At 41.7% G+C, this 22112-nt stretch overlaps 1 protein-coding gene across 4 annotated transcripts in view; it reads right to left on the bottom strand.

The window, feature by feature from the left end:
* Positions 1–22112, bottom strand: part of IPCEF1 (interaction protein for cytohesin exchange factors 1) — a 139242-nt gene that overhangs the window by 41839 nt on the left and 75291 nt on the right. For all 4 annotated transcript variants that reach the window (XM_070417437.1, XM_070417435.1, XM_070417434.1 and 1 more), the window contains exons 6-7: positions 7278–7351; positions 5473–5544 (exon numbers count right to left, since the gene is read on the bottom strand). In XM_070417437.1, the coding sequence (XP_070273538.1) occupies positions 5473–5544; positions 7278–7351 (146 nt within the window). The remainder of the gene's footprint in view (positions 1–5472; positions 5545–7277; positions 7352–22112) is intronic.

Genomic DNA, 22112 nt, shown 5'->3' with positions numbered 1-22112 from the left:
AATTTAATGATTCACTTTTAAAATATCAAAAATAAACTTATTCTTAGTTTATACATAATTTCATAATTATATAAGCTAATCCCCCCAAAAAGTATATAAAAGTGAAATAGACAACAAATTTTGACATATCAAGACAAAAATGGTTTTAAATTGAGAATGCCTGAAACAAGCAAAGACACGAAAATACAGAAACATAGCAGAATGGAAGAGTATTGACAATAAAAAAGGATTCCTCCCAGCCCTTACCCAAAAACCATGTCCTTTTACTAGTAATTGCCATGGTTAGTTACTTGCTGTGAAAAACTAGTGATTGGAGACCAAGATGGCGGCGTAGGTAAACACCGGAGACCGCTGCCGCAAACAACCATTTCAAAAATACAACTAAAAGACTGAACGGACATCACCCAGAACCACAGGAAGGCTGGCTGAAGAGAGACTCTACAACTAGAAGGAAAGAGAACAGCAAATCGAGGCTCAGAGGCGGCGCAGTGTGGAAAATACAAAGGTACCGAGGTGCGCGCAAAGCGGGCTGGTGGCTGAGGGCGCGGTTGTCGTTTTCTGCCGGGAGTGAGTCTCAGACTCTGGGCTCCAGATCCGGGCGAGTCTCTAGGGACCCAGACTCAAACGGGAGAAGCGGGATTATCCGGCATCAGTTGGGACCTGAGGGCAGCTTTCTCTCCGAGGTTTGCAGCGGCTGCCCGGGTTCTGAGAAGCAGAGCCTCTGGGAACGGGACTGAGCGTGGCCATAACTGCTCCCTCCGCCCGCCCTGTTGATCCCGCCCCGCCCAAAACCTGCGCACAGCCATTTGCCGATCGCCTCAGGCAAAGGCTGGATTAGCGCCTCCCCAGAAGGCAGACGTTTTCCACACAGCTGATTTCCACAGCCAGCCGGCCTGGTGGTCAAACCCCTCTAGTGTTAACTACAACAATTAAGGCTTGGCTAGAACAAGACTGCGCACAGAGACCACAAGGGGGTGCACCAAGAAAGCATAAAAGATGCGGAGACAAAAAAACATGACAGAAATGGAGGATATGGAGCTAAGAATCGCAATTTTGAGGGCTTGCCATAAATTTGTGCAGAGCCTCACGAAAACTAATGAGACCCTCGATGCTACGATAAAGAAATTAGAAAGTAAGCATACACGGACTGAAATAAAGAATATTATACCCAATAGCAGACCAGAGGAGTACAATAATCAAACCAAAGATTCGACAAAAAACACCCAATTGGAAAAGCAAAATGAAAAAAGAATCCGAAAGTGTGAAGATAGTGTAAGGAGCCTCTGGGACAGCTTTAAGCGGTCTAATATCAGAGTCATTGGAGTGCCAGAAGATGAGAGACAGCAAGATATTGAAAACCTATTTCAAGAAATAATGGCAGAAAACTTCCCCCACCTGGTGAAAGAAATGGACTTACAGGTCCAAGAAGCGCAGAGAACCCCAAACAAAAGGAATCCAAAGAGGACCACACCAAGACACATCATCATTAAAATGCCAAGAGCAAAAGACAAAGAGAAAATCTTAAAAGCAGCAAGAGAAAGAGGCTCAATTACCTACAAGGGAATACCCATACGACTGTCAGCTGATTTCTCAACAGAAAAGCTATCATTCAGAATTGAAGGTCAGATAAAGAGCTTCACAGATAAGGAAAAGCTAAAGGAGTTCATCACCGCCAAACCAGTATTATATGAAATGCTGAAAGGTATCCTTTAAGAAGAGGAAGAAGAAGAAAAAGGTAAAGATACAAATTATGAACAACAAACATGCATCTATCAACAAATGAATCTAAGAATCAAGTGAATAAATAACCTGATGTACAGAATGAACTGGTGATTATAATAGAATCAGGGACATAGAAAGGGAATAGACTGACTATTCTTGGGGGAAAAAGGGGTGTGGGAGATGCGGGAAGTGACTGGACAAAAATCATGCACCTATGGATGAACACAGTGGGTGGGGAGTGAGGGTGGAGGGTGGGGTGGGAGCTGGAAGGAGGGGAGTTATGGGGGGAAAAAAGAGGAACAAATGTAATAATCTGAACAATAAAGATTTAATTTAAAAAAAAAAAAAAAAAAACAAAAAAAACTAGTGATTGATCAGAATCTTGTTTGAGTGTTTTCTTTCCAGCACCCACTGGCTAAGAGCACCTCCTTTGCTAAGAACATTTTAGTTAAACATCGAAGCAGTAGAAAATTTTCTATTTGTGGCTAAATAGATGGATGCACAATAAGACTGGTATTTACACAGAAGATGACAGATGTTCCGGGAGTGTGTTGTATGTTGACTTGCCGTGAATGTGTGTGTTGGAGAACCACAAGTGTTAAGAATTTGATGTGAAAACAAAGCACCTGCTTCCCGCAAGCACCGTGGGAGAACGGCAGCTACCACCAGCCTCTGTTAAGAAACCAGCTCTTTCATTCCCCTTCACCACTTACCCCGTCCTGATACATCGAGGGTCCCTTCAGAGCACACAGCATAGCTATTAACCTTAACTGCCTTTCCCTTCATCGTCCCAGAGAGAAATGTCACCACCCAAAGTGCCGTTTCCCAAGGAGGAGGGCTTCTAAAGCAGAACCTGTCTCTCCAGATGCCCTCACGCCCTCCTTCCCCAGCATCTCGGCACCCCCCTGAGAAACACGCAGCCACGTGATGAACTGGCTCCAACAGGCCACCTCAGTAGAAAAAGAGACTCCTCAGGGGCTAATGCAGAACAAACCCTTCAACACCACATGAACAACCTTGTGGGAGACATTAGCCTGGAGGCCCCAAGAGATTCTGCCTTGATGGCTATTAGAAAAGCCATCATCAGAATAATAAAACTTAACAATCTATATATATAAAAGCCTAAGCAACCGTTATGACCAGTCCACCAAACAACCAGTCAATCAGTCTCTATGATGCCCACTGACCACCAGGGGGCAGACGCTCAATGCAGGAGCTGCCCCCTGGTGGTCAGAGCGCTCCCACAGCCAACCTCCTGCAGCTGGCTAACCTCCCCGCAGTCCCTCCCCCGAGCCGGCCAGCCCTGATCAGGCCCAATTGGGACTGGGCGAGATAGCCCAGATCGACCACGATCTCAGGCCAGGCTGAGGGACTCCACCCATGCACGAATTCGTGCACTGGGCCTCTAGTGTATCATAAATCAAAGAAATTATGATACATTTGGGCACAGACAAAATGGGCCATTTGTCTATGAGTGGCCACATGGACAGTTTTAAACTCTAAAGGTCATTCCAAACTATGGTATCAGAACACCTTACATTCAAATTTCAATTTACACCTTGCTTGTAAGCTGGAAAGATAAGTGTTAACATGATTTCAAGTAAAATTAATAGATCTTCACAGCATAGACTGTCAATAAGATCTTGGCTTCGGTAACTACGAAAGGCTTTGACTTAGCCAACCAGGCAGAGTGTATATGTCTTAGTTATACTAGTAGTTAATAGGCATGCAACTCTGCTTGCTGTCAGATCTCTGCAAATGGAAAACACAAAAACTGAAGACAAGTGGACTAGAAACATAAACATAAACTGGAAAAGAGGGTGAGCAAGAAGCAAAAGAATACAGATGTGTGATTTATAGAGCAAATCTGCCTGAACTGTAACAGGTTTAATAACTTTGTACTGGTTCACAAATGTATTTTGCGATGCCGGAAGAGAAATTCACAGATAACAAAACACTGAGCACTAACTGTTTCTCTGGTAAACTCGGTCTCACCCTGCCCTCGTCAGAGAGAACAGAACCACTTTGAAAGATCCAGCCACAGGATGGGGGGGAAGGATGTAGACAGGAAGGAAGCTGGAGACACAAGACGCTGTGTGAGAGAAGCCAGGGACAGCAGGAGGCTATGAGGGGAGGTGGGGGAGGGGGGCCATTTGTGGTTAATGGATGGCTCTGCTCCAGACTAACTGGGGCTCCAAATACTGCTAGGCAAGACATTGAGCCTTCCACACACCCCGTTCACCCCTAGGGCTTGCTAATCAATAGGATTTAGAGTTACTCATGTAAATAAAAAAGAGCTTTGACAGTGAAGTTTTTAAAAATCTTCTCCTTTTGTGTGTCTGCTCTTATTTTTTTCAGACACTTGAGAAAGCCAGGAAGGAAAAGCTAAAATCAGAAAAGAGGGAAGAAACAACTTCTCTCTTTCTCCAAGTAAACAAAAGACTTGTTTGAAAGACTCCATTGTCAATTCCTTGCCTTGTTATTTCTAACACTGGGTTTCTCAATAAAAAGCTCTTCTGCCCTCACATGAAGGGTTGTGGTGGGGAGATGAGTGTAGGGAACCAATGAGAAGGCTTCTAGCTAGACTGGGCTGCTCACGGGATATCCTATAAGGTGTGTATGTGCTCGTTCGTGTATGTTTGGTGAAAAGCAGTTTTTCTTTAAGTTTCTAGAGCAAGAGGGCAAAAAGAAGTTATATAAGGCAGATGGAACAGAAAGATCATTATATGTAAATAAATAAAATAGATTAAGCCATAAACTCCATGAATGAATTATGTCTGCATTCTTTATTTCTAGTGCCTTGGATCTGCTACAATGGGACAATAGCAGGTGTTCCATAGACATATTTTAATTAATTATGTGAGGTAATAAGAGACACTAAGAATTCTTGCCCTAGCCAGTGTCAGCCTAGTGCACTAGGGTCTTGGGTTTGATTCCTAGTCAAGGGCACGTACCTGGATTGCAGGTCTGATCTCCCATCCTGTCCGGGGGTGGTGCAGGAGGCAACCAATCAACTGATCTATGTGTGTGTCTCTCTCTCCTCCTCCCTCCCTCCCTTCCAGTCTCTCTAAAAAAAAATCAATGGAAAAAATATCCTCAGGTGAGGATTAACAAACCAAAAAAAAAAAGGAGAGAGAAAGACACTAAGAATTCTGAAAATAGAGCTTAGAGTGCTCTCTGAAGCCTCAAGCAGGTAGTACTAGATGCATACAGTCGACTTATTTAAACAGAACAAACAGGAATCAGGAATTTAGGGACATAAAACGTATGTCAGCTATACTCTGAACAAGAATGTTCTGCAAAATAAGTGTGATTGCACATGGAGAGCTAATAAATGCATGAATCATCATGGTATCACACAGCACATATGAGACACTATAAAGACCAGAATTCTGAAAGCTGCAAGATCAGTTATATAATACTTTCCAGCCTTCTCCCCGTGATTCTGATTCTCATTTTAACATTCTCTTGCAATTATTTGTCTCTTCCTTTCTCAACTTAGTGGTTCCCTCAGAAGAATCTTATTACTTCTTCCAAAAATAGCCGTTTTGATATGTACAGTTCTCCAAAATGCTCCCAAATACTAGAGCAGAAAGCAAGAAGACTTTGTTGCTGCTAAAGAGATTAATCCTTAAAGCATGAGAAGTTAATAAAACAATAACTGATATGAACATCTGATTAAAATTCAAACACCTGTCCAAAGTAAGACTATTCCCATAGAGATTGGATTTAGCAATTCTCTCTACTTACACATTCATTTCTTGCGTATTCTCAGCTGCAAAATAAAAGGTCTTGATCTGTGGATGGCTGATCTTGAAAGCACTTGAAGGGGAAAAGCACAGACACATACAAAATTAGTGCTTGTAATCATCAATGGGTTTGAAAATAAATCAGTCAAATATAAATATAGTAAGTGCACCTGCTTTCTTTGTAATTTTACAGAAAATAATTTAGTCACGTTAAATACCTATTGTCTTATCTCTATTTCATTTCGAAAACAGAGGGTTAATTCATCATGTATGAACATCCAGAACAGGACTGTGTGTTAGCTGGTCAGTGGTTTCTATTTAAAACATATGGGCATATTCTTTTATTTTCATTTACTAACTACTTTGCTATTGAGATAATACATTAAAATATAGAGTGACAGAGGTGTCACTTCAAAATACTTAGATCAGCTCCTTCAGGAACAGTCTAATTCAATCAAATATGTATGAGCATTTGTTTTCATGAAAATAATCCAGTATAAAACTTGTGATAACCCATCAAAAACCTTATCCAGCCACTCTCTAGTACATAAAACACATGAGGTAGACTTAGTTTCAAATAAAAGTATAAAACATTAAAGATAACAAACAATAAAGTGCTTCCCCTTTACCATTTAGACCGGAAGTCCTACAGTACGGGGCAAGGACATTTATAAGTAATTTGGTCAAAACTACAAGAATAATCACAAACTAGTGTATCACTGGATATGTGCAGCTACACCATAGGCAAGGGCTTAACTCTAGCACCAGTTTATTCATTTTCTTAGAAATAAGATAATCAGTTGCTGATACTAGTAACATAGATCAATAGGAAATGCCCTTTTCTTTTTTTAAAATATATTTTATTGATTTTTTTACAGAGAGGAAGGGAGAGGGAAAGAGAATTAGAAACATCGATGAGAGAGAAACATCGATCAGCTGCCTCCTGCACACACCCTACTGGGTATGTGCCCGCAACCCAGACACATGCCCTTGACCAGAATCAAACCTGGGACCCTTGAGTCCGCAGGCCAACGCTCTATCCATTGAGCCAAACCGGTTAAGGCAGGAAATGCCCTTTTCTAACAATACAGGAAAAGATGTCAAAGGTAGAAGAAAGATTAAGGAAAAGGTAAAGAGGACATATATACAAAATGCAGCTGGATGCTGTCAAGAACACCTGACTGGGAGGCTGGATAGCTGGTCTAGAGCTAGCCCTTCCATGAGTTCTAGACAAGTCCAAACTCTCTGGGCTATTCCCTTCTCAATAAAACTGGGACCATGGCTGGTGACTCTTTTTCCTGTTTGTTCTCAAATCTTTGGAACTTAAATTACATCAAGGTGTCATCCCCAAGTCTAAGACATCTCAAGAGAATTCAATTTCAAGATTGCTACTGATAATTCTATTATAAACTAAGGAAAAGTAGTCCTGCTATAATATAGACAGCTCTGGAGAATTCTATTTAACTAGTCATTCTCTTCACAAGGACAAAACTTTGACATCTGACCACCCTGTCAGTTCTGGAAGGGAGCTTGTTTTTAATTCTGTCACAGACACAGTTGTCAACAACATGCCATGCCAAAGCTCCATGGGGTTTTAAAATCCATCTGCTCCACAAAATGCAATTCCTGAAAATAAGAGGTTAAAAGCTTCTATTACTGTTGGGGTGCCAACCCTTGAAGCTCAAAGTTCTCAGACATTGAGTGCTACTTTCATTAACTTCCAAATCACCACATCACCCAAGGAACTTTATGAAGGGATATTATTATCCTGGCTCAGAGTTTTGTGGGAAATAATAGACAACTTACTGCTTTTTTCTGCATTCAGATGCTTTCTCCACAGTGAAGTCAGGCAGGTTGACAAATCCTTCAGCTTTTTCTGCCTGAAACACATACATACCACATATATGAATCAGTGCCTTAGTCTTGCAGTTAGGTTATTGAGATTACATACAATGAGTAAAGAGAGCATCTACACTAATAAAAGAGAAAAATGGTAATTGGCGTACGACCGCTACCCTTCCGATTGGCTAATCAGCGTATCCTTATGCAAATTAACTGTCAGCCAAGATGGCGGCCGGCAGCCAGGCAGCTGGAAGCGAACATGAGGCTTGCTTGCTCCAGTGACTGCAGACTGCAACGTTCCCCGCCTGACTTGCCAGACTCTGAGCTGGCAGTTTGAAACATTCTAACAAATATAGGCCAGGATCTCAGAGCTGAAGTTATACATTGTTTCGATTATAGAATGGCAAACAAACCAGCAGCGGAGGCCTCAGAGCTAGAGCCAGAGCTAAAGCTGGCCCAGAAGAAAAAAAAAAAAAAGAAAAAAAGGAGTGGTTGGGAGCTTCAGTCAAAACCCCTAGCCTGAAAGCAGCCTTCAGCCACTCACCCAGACTGGCCAGGCACCCCAGTGGGGACCCCCACCCTGAAGGGTGTGTGACCAGCTGCAAACAGCCATCATCCCCTCATCCAGGCTGGCCAGGCACCCCAGTGGGGACCCCCACCCTGATCCAGGACGCCCTTTAAGGCAAACCAGCCAGCCCCCAGGCCTCTACCCTATATAGTAAAAGGGTAATATGCCTCCCAGCACTGGGATCAGCAGAGCTGCGAGGCCTCCTGGCACAGGATCAGCGTGACAGGGGGCAGCGCCCAATCCCCCTGATCGCCCTGCGGCTCCATGTGTGACAGGGGGCGGAGCCACAACCTCCCTATCCGCCCTGCTCTGTGTGTGACAGGGGGTGGTGCCCGAACACCCCCCCCACCCCCCCACGGGCCCTGCTCTGTGTGTGATGGGGTAGAGCCATAACCTCCCCATCGGTCCTGCCCTGAGTGTGACAGTGGTGGTGCCCCAACCCCCTGATTGGCCCTGCTCTGTGGGTGACAGGGGGCGGTGCCCTAACTCCCCTATCGGCCCTACTCGCCCTACTCTGTGCGTGACAGGGGGGAGCTCTCCAACCCCCTGATGGGCCCTGCTCTGTGCGTGACAGGGGGGAGCTCCCCAACCCCCTGATGGGCCCTGCTCTGTGCATGAGAGGGGGAGCTCCCCAACCCCCTGATGGGCCCTGCTCTGTGCGTGATGGGGGGGGGGGGGGGGCAGTGCCCCAACCCCCTGATTGGCCCTGCTCTGTGAGTGACAGGGGGCAGTGCCCCAACCCCCTGATGGGCCCTGCTCTGTGAGTGACAAGGGGCAGCGTCCCAACCCCCTGATCGGCCCTGCTCTGTGCATCACAGGGGGTGACGCCGCAACCTCCCCATTGAACCTGCCTTGAGTGTGACAGGGGGCGGTGCCCCAACCCCCCAATCAGCCCTACCCTGAGCGTGACTGAGGGTGGCATCGCAACCTCCCAATCCGCCCTGCTCTGTGCATGACAGGGGGCGGCGCCCCAACTCCCCAATCAGCCCTGCTCTGAGCCTGACCAGGGGCTGCACTTAGGGATTGGGCCTGGCCTCTGCCACTCAGGAGCAGGCCTAAGCCAGCAGGTCGTTATCTCCCGAGGGGTCCCAGACTGCGAGAGGGCACAGGCCGGGCTGAGGGACCCCCTCTTCCCCCCCCCCCCCCCCAGTGCACAAATTTTTGTGCACCGGGCCTCTAGTAGATGAAATAAAGGAGAATCAAAAGATATCTTCCTGAATCGGCACTGGACTTATCCTAGATACACATTTTACTAGAGAAGTTTGATAGTCGCCTGTAAAGTCATCTAGAATCTTCCCATCAGTAGTAACATGACACAGCTTAGGGACAGACGGCCATTGTATGGCACCCAAAGGACCTGCCCCGCCCCTTCCTCTCTTCCTAAACCATCAGAGCTATGCTTTCTGCTGAGCCTATAGGTATCCTCAGCATCATTCCCATCCTACTCCTCTAGGAAGCCACAGCACATAAGATGGAACCTAATTAGCACTCATATATGGTGGACAGAGGCTTGACTTTGGAGTTAGTAAATTGAGGTTCATATCATAGATTTATCACTTATTGGTTGTTATATGACTTAAATGAGTTCAGGTAAATAAAACACTTAATGGACACCCAACAAACATTATTTCCTCTCCCAAGACTGTAGGAAGTTCCTTGGGGAATAAATCACAGAGTCATATCTGGTAAAATCTCAGTTCCATAACTGACCCCTAGGAGTTCTTTCTACACAGGAAAGACTGCACAAGAAAGAGGCATTTTTGAGACATAATATGAATGCCACTTTAAAACATCAATATTTTTATAGGACATGTACTCATTCTTCCACAGTCTCAAAGGTGCTCACCCTTCCCCATTCCCTCAGCCTAGAATAAGTGCCTTCCCTCAGCACCCAGCACCAAGGGTGGGCTTCACTTACATACTACTTACTATTTTTGCTTATCTGGTTATGTGCCTGTTTCTCCAATAGACTGTGAATACTTTGAAGGACATACTCCTGTCATTTATATTATATCATTAATACTTAGGACAAGGCAAGTGTTCAACGCCTATGAAATAAAAAATGAGTTTTATAATGAATGAATGATAAGAAACTGTTTTTTTTCCTCTGACAATAAAGTGATGAAGTGAGATGCAGAAGCCGCTTTGGAAAAACAGTTTAACAGTTTCTAAAGTATATAAACATATAATTGCCACACGAACCAGCAATTCCACTTGTAGGTATCTACCCAAGAGAAATGAAAGCATACACCCACACAAAGATTTGAATGCAAATATTATAGCAGCATTGTTCATAATAGACACAAACTAAAAACAACTTAAATGTCCATCAACTGGTAAATAAATAGTATGGTATATTCTTACAATGAAATATTGTTTAGTGAACTATGAGCACATGCTAAAAGCATAAATGAACCTTGAAAACATTATGCTAAGCAAAGTGAAAGTTAGATACAAGAAATCTGTATAATTCCATTACATGAAGTGTAGAAAAAAGGCAAATGTAAGGAGACAAAAGGTAGAATGTGATTACTTGGAGTTGGGGGTGAGAATGAAGATTAAATGTAAATGGGCATGAAGACTTTTATTGCTATAATAAAAATGATTTATAATTGATTTATTAAGATGGTGGCATCACTTGGTAAATTTACCAAAAATTATTGAATTGTAAATTTAAATAGAATGAATTTTATGGTATATAAAATATATTTCAATAAAGCTGTTTTTCAAAACAGGAGATGCAGGAAAAGTTTGGAGAATAAAAAGCTATCAATGAAATCCTTCCCATTGGGCTGTCAGTAAGACTTGAAAGAAGGTAAAATATGAGGTCTCTGATGATCCTGCTTATGATTCAATATGATTGGTTCAAACATTAGACACATAATTGGTTTAGTATTTCTTACAGTCTATGGTGTAAGCCTAACTATAGCTTCAATTTTGGACTACAGGAATTTTAGAAACAAAAATATCTTATTTTAAATTCACCACCCTTCAGACATGTTTTTAAAATTGATTAAAATAGGACATTTAATTTTAATATTTAAATACAAATTGAGCGTTCATTGCCATCAAAAAGTCTGGCTTTTTCATATTACAGATATGTGGCAAAATAGACAAAATTACTTAAGTACCTGCATCAGTCAGAAAGGTAGAAGGGCAGACCTAGAAAAATAAGAGTGATGTGTATTTTTCAAAGGCTAAGTCAGAGAAGACCAAACCAGCAACAGATGAAGTCTAATAGAAAAAGTTATTATGTATTTCATGGTTAAAAATAAAAAGTATCATTATCTTTCTATTCTCAGTGAAACCATATTACCTTGATTCAAAGAAACCTGATTTTTTTTACACTTTACTAACTCTGAAATCAAGAGGCATCTTAGAATCTACATGGACTTTCATTGCAGCATTCCCCCCTCAAAACCTGTCACTAAACAAATTACAGGTCTTTAAATAAAATCTTCACTTTGAGGGAAAAATCATTTTAAAAACAAAATATAGATTTTTTGTAATATGCTTTTGTGTTTATGTGTAAATATGAATTTAACATTATTGGGATTAGTTGAAATAAAATGTAAGTGAGGTAACCCAATGACTCTCAGAATCCGGAGAGGCTGCACACTCCTGTTCTCCAAATGGATGTGTGGTTTGCTCAGTGTTCCCAGCTCCTTGGAAACAGGCAAAGTCTGAACTCTAAGCAAAGCTGCCCATTCTCATGTCACCTTAGGACAGTTGTCACTAAATTCTCATGCACACACAGACTTGTGACCACTAGAGAAATTTGAATTATAGCCTCTAAAACACAGGCCTAAAATCAACTGAGATGGAAGAAAACATAAAGCCAATTGTGAAGGTTCTAGTTCTACAGAGAAACAGTCTCAGACACGGCTGGTGGTCATGCAAAAGCAACGCAATGGAAGGAAACTGGGCAGTAACGAGCAAAACTGCATGGACCCTCTGACCCAGGATCCCACTCCTAGGATCTGTCCTAATATAATGATGTGCAATGACATGTGCATTGCACCATTTTTGCAACAAAAAAAGACTGTAAAGAATCCAAGTGCCTATCTCTGGGGCCGGGGCGGGGGGTGGGGGGCGGGGGTTGGGGGTGGCGTTATATAAACTGTGGCATCCACACACCAAAAATAATGATAAGAAAATGACATATGCTCATAGGGCAATCTCCAGGAAATGGCAAAAGAAAAGGCAAGGTACAGTGCCACAAATACAGTATGCTAATTTTGTGTAAGCAAAGAGAAATCGGGTATGCCTCAGTGTACATACTTGCTTATATCTACAAAAAGAATGAATGGAAAAATAAAACAAAAACAAAAAAAGGAGGAAGGAAGAGGGTAGAGAAATACGAAGGAAAGCAAGACATATCTGGCTGTAATTTGTAATATAGTGTTGACTGTGGAATTGAGGTAAATGATATATATTAATAAAACAAACCAAAAAAAGAAGCAATTTCTAAAATTAAAAAACAAATAGAAACCAATGAACCTAATTGAATATAAGCCTGGTGACGTAACCCCACAAATAATGACTCTAAGGGCCCACAGAGCACAGAATTTTGACTATACATAGTGGGATATAATCTTAGACTTTTAAAGTGACATTGCTATTATTTTGTATATAGTTTCAGCAGTTGTTCCCTCTCTCCCTCCCCGCAAAATTGCATTTAATCTAAATGTCATTTCCTCCCCTCCATAGGCGACAGTCCACAGTGACACTGCTTTGTTCTGTCGGATGTGCCCTCTTCCTTTTTGAAAAGGAAGTAGGCAGATTACACACCAAGGCAACCTCCACTCTGCATATATTGCTGGGCAACCAGGCAGAGGGCTGAGCCTATTAGCACTGGGCACTGAAAAATTTTTAAAAAAGGATGTTTTGTTTTGTTTTCTTCTAGGTATCAGAAGCAGACCTGGCAGTAAGAATGCCTGAAGTCCCTTTAAGAACTATAATAATCTTGACTAACATCTAATAACAGATAACATTTATTGAGAGCTCAGCATAGTCCATTGAGGCAACACTATCTTAAACTTCAGAAGAAAATTAATCAACATCTAAGTGCTAGAATTTATGAAATGATCGGTTTCTAACTTAGACAACTAATGGGCATTATACAATGGGCAAGTTATGTGGTATTATTGAAGTGATAGACACCTCAGACCAGAACCCAGAAATCAGTTAAATAATACTAAGCATGAGATTGAAAAACGTCTTTAGTCACAATGAAGAGCTAAAATTGAAGAGAATTTGCAGTCAATGGATGGCACAAAGAAAGGACCTTGGATTTGGTATCAAGTGTCTGAATGTAAGCTACCTACTGTGTGATCTTAGGCAGAGCACACAGTGAGAAAGCAGGTAGATCCAGCATCTCAAGGTGAACTCCATTTCACATAGATGTATATAATACTGTTAAAACTATTAAAAAAAAAAACCACACACACACACCTAAGGTTTCATTATTTCATTATCTGATAAGAATTGGGCAAAGGAATGAAAAGAAAGCAAAAGAGAAGGAACGTCCCAGAAGACAAAGGTGAAATAACGTAGGTTTTTCACTCTGTCCATTGTCAGCTGAGCCCTCTGAACAGCTGCTTGTGTGTGTCAGCCTTCCCTGTCCTCTTTGCATCAGGCTCTTCACTGAAAGAAATATTTTAACTTCTTTGGAGAACAAACATGCTAGAAAGCTCACCATAGCCTTCACACATTACTTAGGCAATGTTTTTTATTAAACTATTCTTGCATTTGGTTTTATCTAACATTACCCTATGACTATGATGGGATTTTGACCAAAAGATATTTTATTCTCACAAATGCCTAGAAATTCTACCTAGAAAACATTTAGTAAATGTTTTTGGCAAATAAACAGAAAGGCCCAGTTTCCTCCAGACCCCACAGATCCTGGCATTAATTATAAAAATGGACTGAAAATGTCAATGGTGGTAACTATGATGGCTCTGAGGATGCCGAGGCTCTGACAAGGACAAGAGAAAAAGGGGCTCTTGGGGAAGCAGACCCCTTGTAGCAGGTGCTGCTGGTGAACCCACCACATCCCCCTGATCTAAGCACCCAGGGCCACTGGCCAGGACTCCCACGGACAGCACCTGCATCTCTCCGTGGGAGGGCTGCCCGGGCTGCCACATCCCTCTTCACCTGTGCTGAGGTGCTGAGGGGGCACTGCCCCCAGGATGAGTCCTCCAGCAATGCCCGCGGGACTTGGTGTGCACAGACCCCAGGTCCTGGCCTCATGGAGGGAAAACTCCGAGGTGCATATATTTCACAGGCTCTTGAGAGTCCCCCAGCAGAATGAAGCTTCAGTTACCCACAGTCGTCATCTGTTTGCTAAGGTGAGCTTTCTTAGCTAACTGTCTACCCTTTTTCACTTTCCCATTCCCTCTCCAAGAATTTCCAGTATCGCTTCCCAAATAAACTACTGGCATCCAAATTCTCTTCTCAGGGTATGCTCCTGGGAAACCTGAACCAAAATGTCATTCTTTTCCAAGAAAATGACTCTACTCACGGTTCCTACTCACAAAAGCCCAACTGCCTGGCACCCTAAGCTCTCATCATTATTTCCTCCTAACCATCACCCAAGGTTGACCACCTCACCAGCATATGAGGTGGTATTTAAGTGGTGGCTAGAAGCAACCGGCACTCTGTTCTATTTGTAAACCAGTTCTCCTAGCTCTCCATTCTTACTTATATTCTTCATTCTCTCCCTAGGGAGTCATATTTTAAATGAAATTAAGGTACGAGTGAACTTTCTGGTAATCTGGCACACAAAGATAGTCACTTCCTTCTGAAACACCATTTTCAAAAGAAATTAAGATGGAAACATCACAATGTAAAAGAATGTTGTGTGATTGTCTATAATACAAAATTCTTAGCATGTGGGCCATTCAGGATCTGACCCTGTCCAATTTTATCTGCCACCTGTCCCTTTTAGAAGCCTTAAAACCCTAGCGATAATTTTCACCTACATAGGGTTGGTCTCTTCAGCAGCATGGCAAAAAAAAAAAAAAGAAAAGAAAAGAAAAAAGAAAGAAAAGAAAAGAAAAGAAAGCACTAAGTAGGAAGGAAAGTTTTAAATGAATAAGAAGAAAATTGATTAAATCTCACTATTACCGAATAAATTACATCTCTTTCATCTAATAAAGTTCGTCTACCATTCATGATTAGAACAGAAGTGGGGAAGAGTAAATAAAGGAACTTCACTTAAGAAAAGTAAAAATCTTGTGCATTTGCTTCCAATATTAAAACTTTAGAAGAAATAAAGAATAAGTTTAGTTCTTTTAAAATCACGGTTAGGGCGAGACCACGCCATCTTGGGTAGCTGTTACCGGCATCCAGAGATCGGCTACTAACCCGGCGGCTACTAACCCGGAGGCAACGACTCACAAGCAGCGCGACTGCAAGAGCCCAGAGGAGACCTGCACCCCTCCACGGAAAGATTCAAGCAACAGCGGCCTCCTGATCACTACACGCTCTGCCTGGGGAACAGTTGCTGTGTGTGAAGCCTCCCTCCACCAGCCAGAAGAGCCACCACAACTGTGAACAGCACCCACCAGAGGCTCTGCTATCAACAGAGGAGCCGCTGCTACCACAACCGCCCAAGGAGCAACCACAGCCCGAGGAGCCACTGCCACCCAGGGAGCAGCCACTGCCACCCAGGGTCCAGCCACTGAACGACTCAACAACTAGTCATGTCAGTGAGATCAAACATGGGTAGACAAAGAAACCCCCAAAGGAAAGAAAAGGAGGACTCGCCAGAAAAGCAGCTAAGTGAGACAGAGATCTGCAACATGACGGAAAAAGAATTCAGAATAAGGTTCCTAGAGTACATGCACCGGATGTTCAAGAAGCAAGAAGAAACAGATGAAAAACTCAACTACTTATGCAAGAAGCTAGAAGAAACAGATGAAAAAATCAACAACTTAAGTAAGTCCCAAGAAGAAATGAAGAGCGACATAGCTGCAATAAAAAACACCATTGAAAGTATCAACAGTAGACTGGGTGAAGCGGAGGACCGAATTAGTGAATTAGAAGACAAGGAAGCAAAACACACTCAAACTGTACTGCAAATGGAGAAAAAAGTTAAAAGACAGGAGGAGAGCCTAAGGGAACTTTGGGACAACATGAAACGAAACAACATACGAATAATAGGGGTGCCAGAACAACAGAAAGATGAACATGGATTAGAAAACCTATTCGAAGAAATAATATCAGAAAACTTCCCTGAGGTGGGGAAGAAAAAAGTCACACAAGCTCAGAGAGTCCCAAACAAGGTGAACCCGAAAAGACCCACACCAAGACACATCATAATTACCATGGCAAGTGTTCAGGATAAAGAGAGAATCTTACAGGCTGCAAGAGAGAGACGGAAAGTAACATACAAGGGATCTCCCATTAGATTATCAAATGATTTCTCAACAGAAACACATCAGGCCAGAAAAGAATGGACGGAAATCTACAAAGTGATGCAAAGCAAAGGACTGAATCCAAGAATACTCTATCCAGCAAGGCTATCAATCAAAATTGAAGGGGAAATAAGGGCTAAGGGAGTTTATCACCACCAAGCCAGCCATGCAAGAAATGCTAAAGGGACTGGTGTAAAAAGAAGAAATATCAAGCTCAGAAAGAAAACAGCCACACACACACAAAAAAAGAAATGGCTACAAACAAGTACCTTTCAATAATAACTTTAAATGTAAATGGACTAAATGCTCCAACCAAAAGACATCGAGTGGCTGAATGGATAAAAAAACATGACCCATACATCTGCTGTCTACAAGAGACCCACCTCATTAGAAGGGACTCACACAGACTGAAAGTGAAGGGATGGAAAAATATCTTTCACGCAAATGGAAAGGAAAAGAAAGTTGGGGTAGCAATACTTATATCTGACAAAATACATCTCAAAGTGAAGGCCATAACCAGAGATAAGGAAGGCCACTTCATAATACTAAAGGGATCAATACAACAAGAAGATATAACCCTGGTAAACATATATGCACCCAATGCAGGAGCACCCACATACATAAGAAAACTTCTGGAAGATATCAGGGGAGAGATCGACAATAATACAATCATAGTAGGGGACTTTAATACACCACTGACATCACTGGATAAATCCGCTAGACAAACAATCAGCAAAGAAACAGCAATCCTAAATGACTTACTAGATCAGATGGACTTAATTGACATCTTCAGAACACTTCACCCCACAGCTGCAGAATATACATTCCTCTCAGGTGCTCATGGGACATATTCAAAAATAGACCACATATTGGGTCACAAGCAAACTCTCCACAAATTCAAGAAGATTGAAATCATAAAAAGCATCTTCTCAGACCACGATGGCATAATGTTAGAAATAAACTACAATAAAAACAACCCAAAATACTCAAACACTTGGAAGCTGAATAGCATGTTATTAAATATTGATTGGGTTACCGATGACATCAAAGAAGAAATTAAAAACATCCTGGACACTAATGACAATGAAAACACAACAATCCAAAACCTCTGGGACACAATGAAAGCAGTCCTGAGAGGGAAGTTTATAGCTCTACAGGCCTATCTCAAAAAACAAGAAAAAATGATAGTTAATCATCTAACTCTACAACTCAAAGAATTAGAAAGAGAGCAACAAGAAAACCCCAGAGTGAGCAGAAGGAAGGAGATAATAAAGATTAGAGCAGAAATCAATGAAATAGAGACCAAAAAAACAATACAGAAAATCAATGAAACCAAGAGCTGGTTCTTTGAAAGGATAAACAAGATTGACAAACCCCTAGCCAGGCTCACCAAGAAGCAAAGAGAGAGGTCCCAAATAAACCAAATCAGAAATGATAGAGGCGAAATAACAACAGACCCCACAGAAATACAAATGATTGTTAAACAATACTACGGGCAACTCTACTCCAACAAACTAGACAACATGGAGGAAATGGACAAATTCCTAGAAAAATACAACATTCCAAAACTCAACCAGGAAGAATCTAAAAACCTCAATAGGCCAATAACTATGGAAGAAATTGAAGAAGTCATCAGAAAACTTCCAGCAAACAAAAGCCCAGGGCCAGACGGCTTCACAGGGGAGTTTTACCAGACATTCAAGGAAGAACTAAAACCTACCCTCCTCAGACTACTACAAAAAATTCAAGAGGAAGGAACACTTCCAAGCTCATTCTATGAAGCCAGCATCACCCTAATACCAAAACCAGGTAAAGACATCACAATGAAAGAGAATTACAGGCCAATATCCCTCATGAACATAGATGCCAAAATCCTCAACAAAATCTTAGCAAATCGGATCCAGCAGTACATCAGAAGGATCATACACCATGACCAAGTAGGATTTATCCCAGAGATGCAAGGATGGTACAACATCCGTAAATCAATAAATGTGATACATCACATAAACAAATTGAAAGAAAAACCCACATGGTCATATCAATTGATGCAGAAAAAGCATTCGACAAAATCCAACACCCATTTTTGATAAAAACTCTCAGAAAGGTGGGAATAGAAGGATCATACCTCAACATAATAAAAGCCATATATGACAGGCCCACAGCCAACATCATACTCAATGGACAAAAACTAACACCATTTCCCCTAAGAACAGGAACAAGACAGGGATGCCCACTCTCACCACTCCTGTTCAACATAGTACTGGAAGTATTAGCCATTGCAATTAGGCAAGAAGAAGAAATAAAAGGCATCCAAATTGGAAAAGAGGAAGTAAAACTGTCCTTATTTGCAGATGACATGATATTATACATACAAAACCCTAGAGACTCCATCAAAAAGCTACTAGACTTAATACATGAATTTGGCAATGTAGCAGGATACAAAATTAACCCCAAGAAATCTGAGGCATTTCTATACACCAATAGTGAACTTTCAGAAAGAGAGATTAGAAAAACAATCCCATTTACCATCGCACCAAAAAAATTAAGATACCTAGGAATAAACTTAACTAAAGAGGTTAAAGACCTCTACTCAGAAAACTATAGGACGTTGAAAAAAGAGATAGAGGAAGACATAAACAGATGGAAGAACATACCATGTTCTTGGATTGGTAGAATCAACAACATTAAAATGTCCATACTACCCAAAGCAATCTATAAATTCAACGCACTTCCCATTAAAATACCAATGGCCTTCTTCAAAGATCTAGAACGAACTCTCCAAAAATTCATCTGGAATAAAAAAAGACCCCGAATAGCTGCAACAATCCTGAGAAAGAACAAAGTAGGTGGGATCTCAATGCCAGATATCAAGCTGTATTACAAAGCCACTGTTCTCAAAACTGCCTGGTACTGGCACAAGAACAGACATATAGATCAGTGGAATAGAATAGAGAGTCCAGAAATTAGCCCGAACCAATATGCTCAATTAATTTTTGACAAATGAGGCATGAACATACAATGGAGCCAAGATAGTCTCTTCAATAAATGATGTTGGGAAAATTGGACAGATATATGCAAGAAAATGAAACTAGACCACCAACTTACACCATACACAAGAATAAACTCAAAATGGATAAAGGACTTAAATGTATGACAGGAAACCATAAAAATTCTAGAAGAATACAAAGGCAACAAAATCTCAGACATATGCCAAAACAATTTCTTCACCGATACAGCTCCTCGGGCAGTTGAAACTAAAGAGAAAATGAACAAATGGGACTACATCAAAATAAAAAGCTTCTGCACAGCAAAAGAAACCATCAACAAAACAACAAGAAAACCCACCTCATGGGAAAACATATTTGCCAACGTCATATCTGATAAGGGCTTAATCTCCAAAATTTATAGGGAACTCATACAACTTAACAAAAAGAAGATAAACAATCCAATCAAAAAATGGGCAAAGGATCTAAATAGACACCTTTCAAAAGAGGACATTCAGAAAGCCAAGAGACATATGAAAACATGCTCAAAGTCACTAATCATCCGAGAGATGCAAATCAAAACAACAATGAGGTACCATCTCACACCTGTCAGAATGGCCATCATCAACAAATCAACAAACGACAAGTGCTGGAGAGGATGTGGAGAAAAAGGAACACTTGTGCACTGCTGGTGGGAATGCAGACTGGTGCAGCCACTATGGAAGGCAGTATGGAGGTTCCTCAAAAAATTGGAAATGGAACTCCCATTTGACCCTGTGATCCCACTTCTAGGAATATATCCCAAGAAACCAGAAACACCAATCAGAAAGGATATATGTACCCAGATGTTCATAGCAGCACAATTCACCATAGCTAAGATCTGGAAACAGCCTAAGTGCCCATCAGTAGATGAATGGATTAGAAAACTGTGGTACATCTACACGATGGAATACTATGCTGCTGTTAAAAAGAAGGAACTCCTACCATTTGCAACAGCATGGATGGAACTAGAGAGCATTATGCTAAGTGAAACAAGCCAGTCAATGAAGGAAAAATACCACATGATCTCACTCTTTCATGGATAATTAAGACCATTACAAACTTTTGAACAATAATAAATACATTGGCAGAGCTGCCTCAAACTGATTGTCGGACTGCAGTGGGAAGTCCAGGGAGGGTTGGGGGACAGGAAGGAGGGGATTAAGAGATCAACCGAAGGACTTGTATGCACCCATATAACCATAACTAATGGACATAACACACTGGGGGGTAAGGGAGGGCAGGGGCTTGTCAAGGGCGGGGGGAAAAAAGGACACTTATGTAATACCCTTTGTAATACTTTTAGCGAAAAATAAAAAAAAATAAAAAAATAAAAATAAAATCAAATCACGGTTAGTCAGTATACCATAATCTTTTTTAAAAATATAGTTTTTTACTAATTTCAGAAAGGAAGGGAGAGGGAGAACGAGACAGAAACATCAGCGATGAGAAAGAATCATTGATCGGTTGCCTCCTGCCTGCTCCATACTAGGGGATGAGCCCACACCCGTGCATGTGCCCTGACTGGGAATGGAACTGGTGACCTCTTGGTGCATCGGTTGACGCTCAACCACTGAGCTACACTGACCAGGCATTAGAACAATTTTTAAAGATGCTACTCGAAAAGTCATTATTTTCCAGTAAAGGATGAAAACCCATTTGCCACAGTAAGTTGCATAAGCTTCAGAGTATGAAAATAGTGGTTAATGTGCTACTGATGAGCACCATCTCTTTCACCACCCCCCCGCCCCCCCATAATGGTAATAGCTATTTCTCCACAGTTCTGTTGAACAGAGGAGGAGGAGGAGGAAGGCCCAGACAGGTGGGCCGTTTGCCTGAGGTGTAAAGGGCTGCAGCATCCGGGTAGAACCTGTCCTCCTGATTGACAACCCAGGGATACCTTAGACTCTAGCATGTCATTTCCTTGTGTCTTTTTGGAAGACATTGTCTCAAATAGATTCCCTTAAATTCTGACTCCTTTAAAAAGTACTCAACTTTTAAGAATTTCTGCTGCATAGCTTCCTTTTTGACGTGTTCTTAAAAGTATGCTCTATGGGAGACTAGCCACGGCAGCACGATGACAGATGAGTTTATCAGTGAGCTGGTCTGTGGGAGCAGCTGGGCCTTTGCCCCTTAAAGGAACGCGCTCCAGACGGATGATAAATCCTCATGTAATGACTTCTCAGGAAAATCCTCAAATCCAACCCAAAGTTCAGCTCATCCCAGAGGCCACTTCTCATGCTATTGCTTGAGAAATGTACATACAGCCCTCATCACTCGGTCATGAGTTACCTGAACTCTCCTTCCAGGTTAGCAACCACTGAGCTGAAGAATCCCCCAGAGCTGTCTAGCTGATTCCCCGGTTTAATGCCTTAAAATCACCCTTTACTCAGGGGCAGGAGGCAAATTTTAGAATTTCGAGCACGGGAGAAGCCACTGTTATCAAAAGAACCCATTTCTGGTGTCTGAAAACCCTTACCACAATTCTTTTACCTCCTAAAATCATATTATGATGTAAGCACATTTTACTTAAAGCATATCCAAAATTGCCTTTTCTGTATGCAATTCCTTTGACTTTTTTGATGTTGTTTTAAGAAGCATGTGATCTTCTCAAAGTCGCTCTGAATTTTGCAGAGATAATGTTCTTGCCACAGTGTATTTGTAAAGAAATGGATACATAGAGTCACAACACTGATCAAAGGGTCTACAGCCGCATAAGAAAATGCTGAACTAGAATCCAGGTGACATTTCTCCTTTATACCATGCTGACAAAATCCACCTTCCT

The sequence above is a fragment of the Myotis yumanensis genome, unplaced genomic scaffold (genome assembly GCF_028538775.1).
Source record: "Myotis yumanensis isolate MYYU_CA2020_CCGP unplaced genomic scaffold, mMyoYum1.0.hap1 SCAF_6, whole genome shotgun sequence".
NCBI classification, from domain to species: Eukaryota; Metazoa; Chordata; class Mammalia; order Chiroptera; family Vespertilionidae; genus Myotis; species Myotis yumanensis.
The sequence above is the reverse complement of the archived record's forward strand: the minus strand, read 5'-3'. Positions and strand labels throughout refer to the sequence as shown.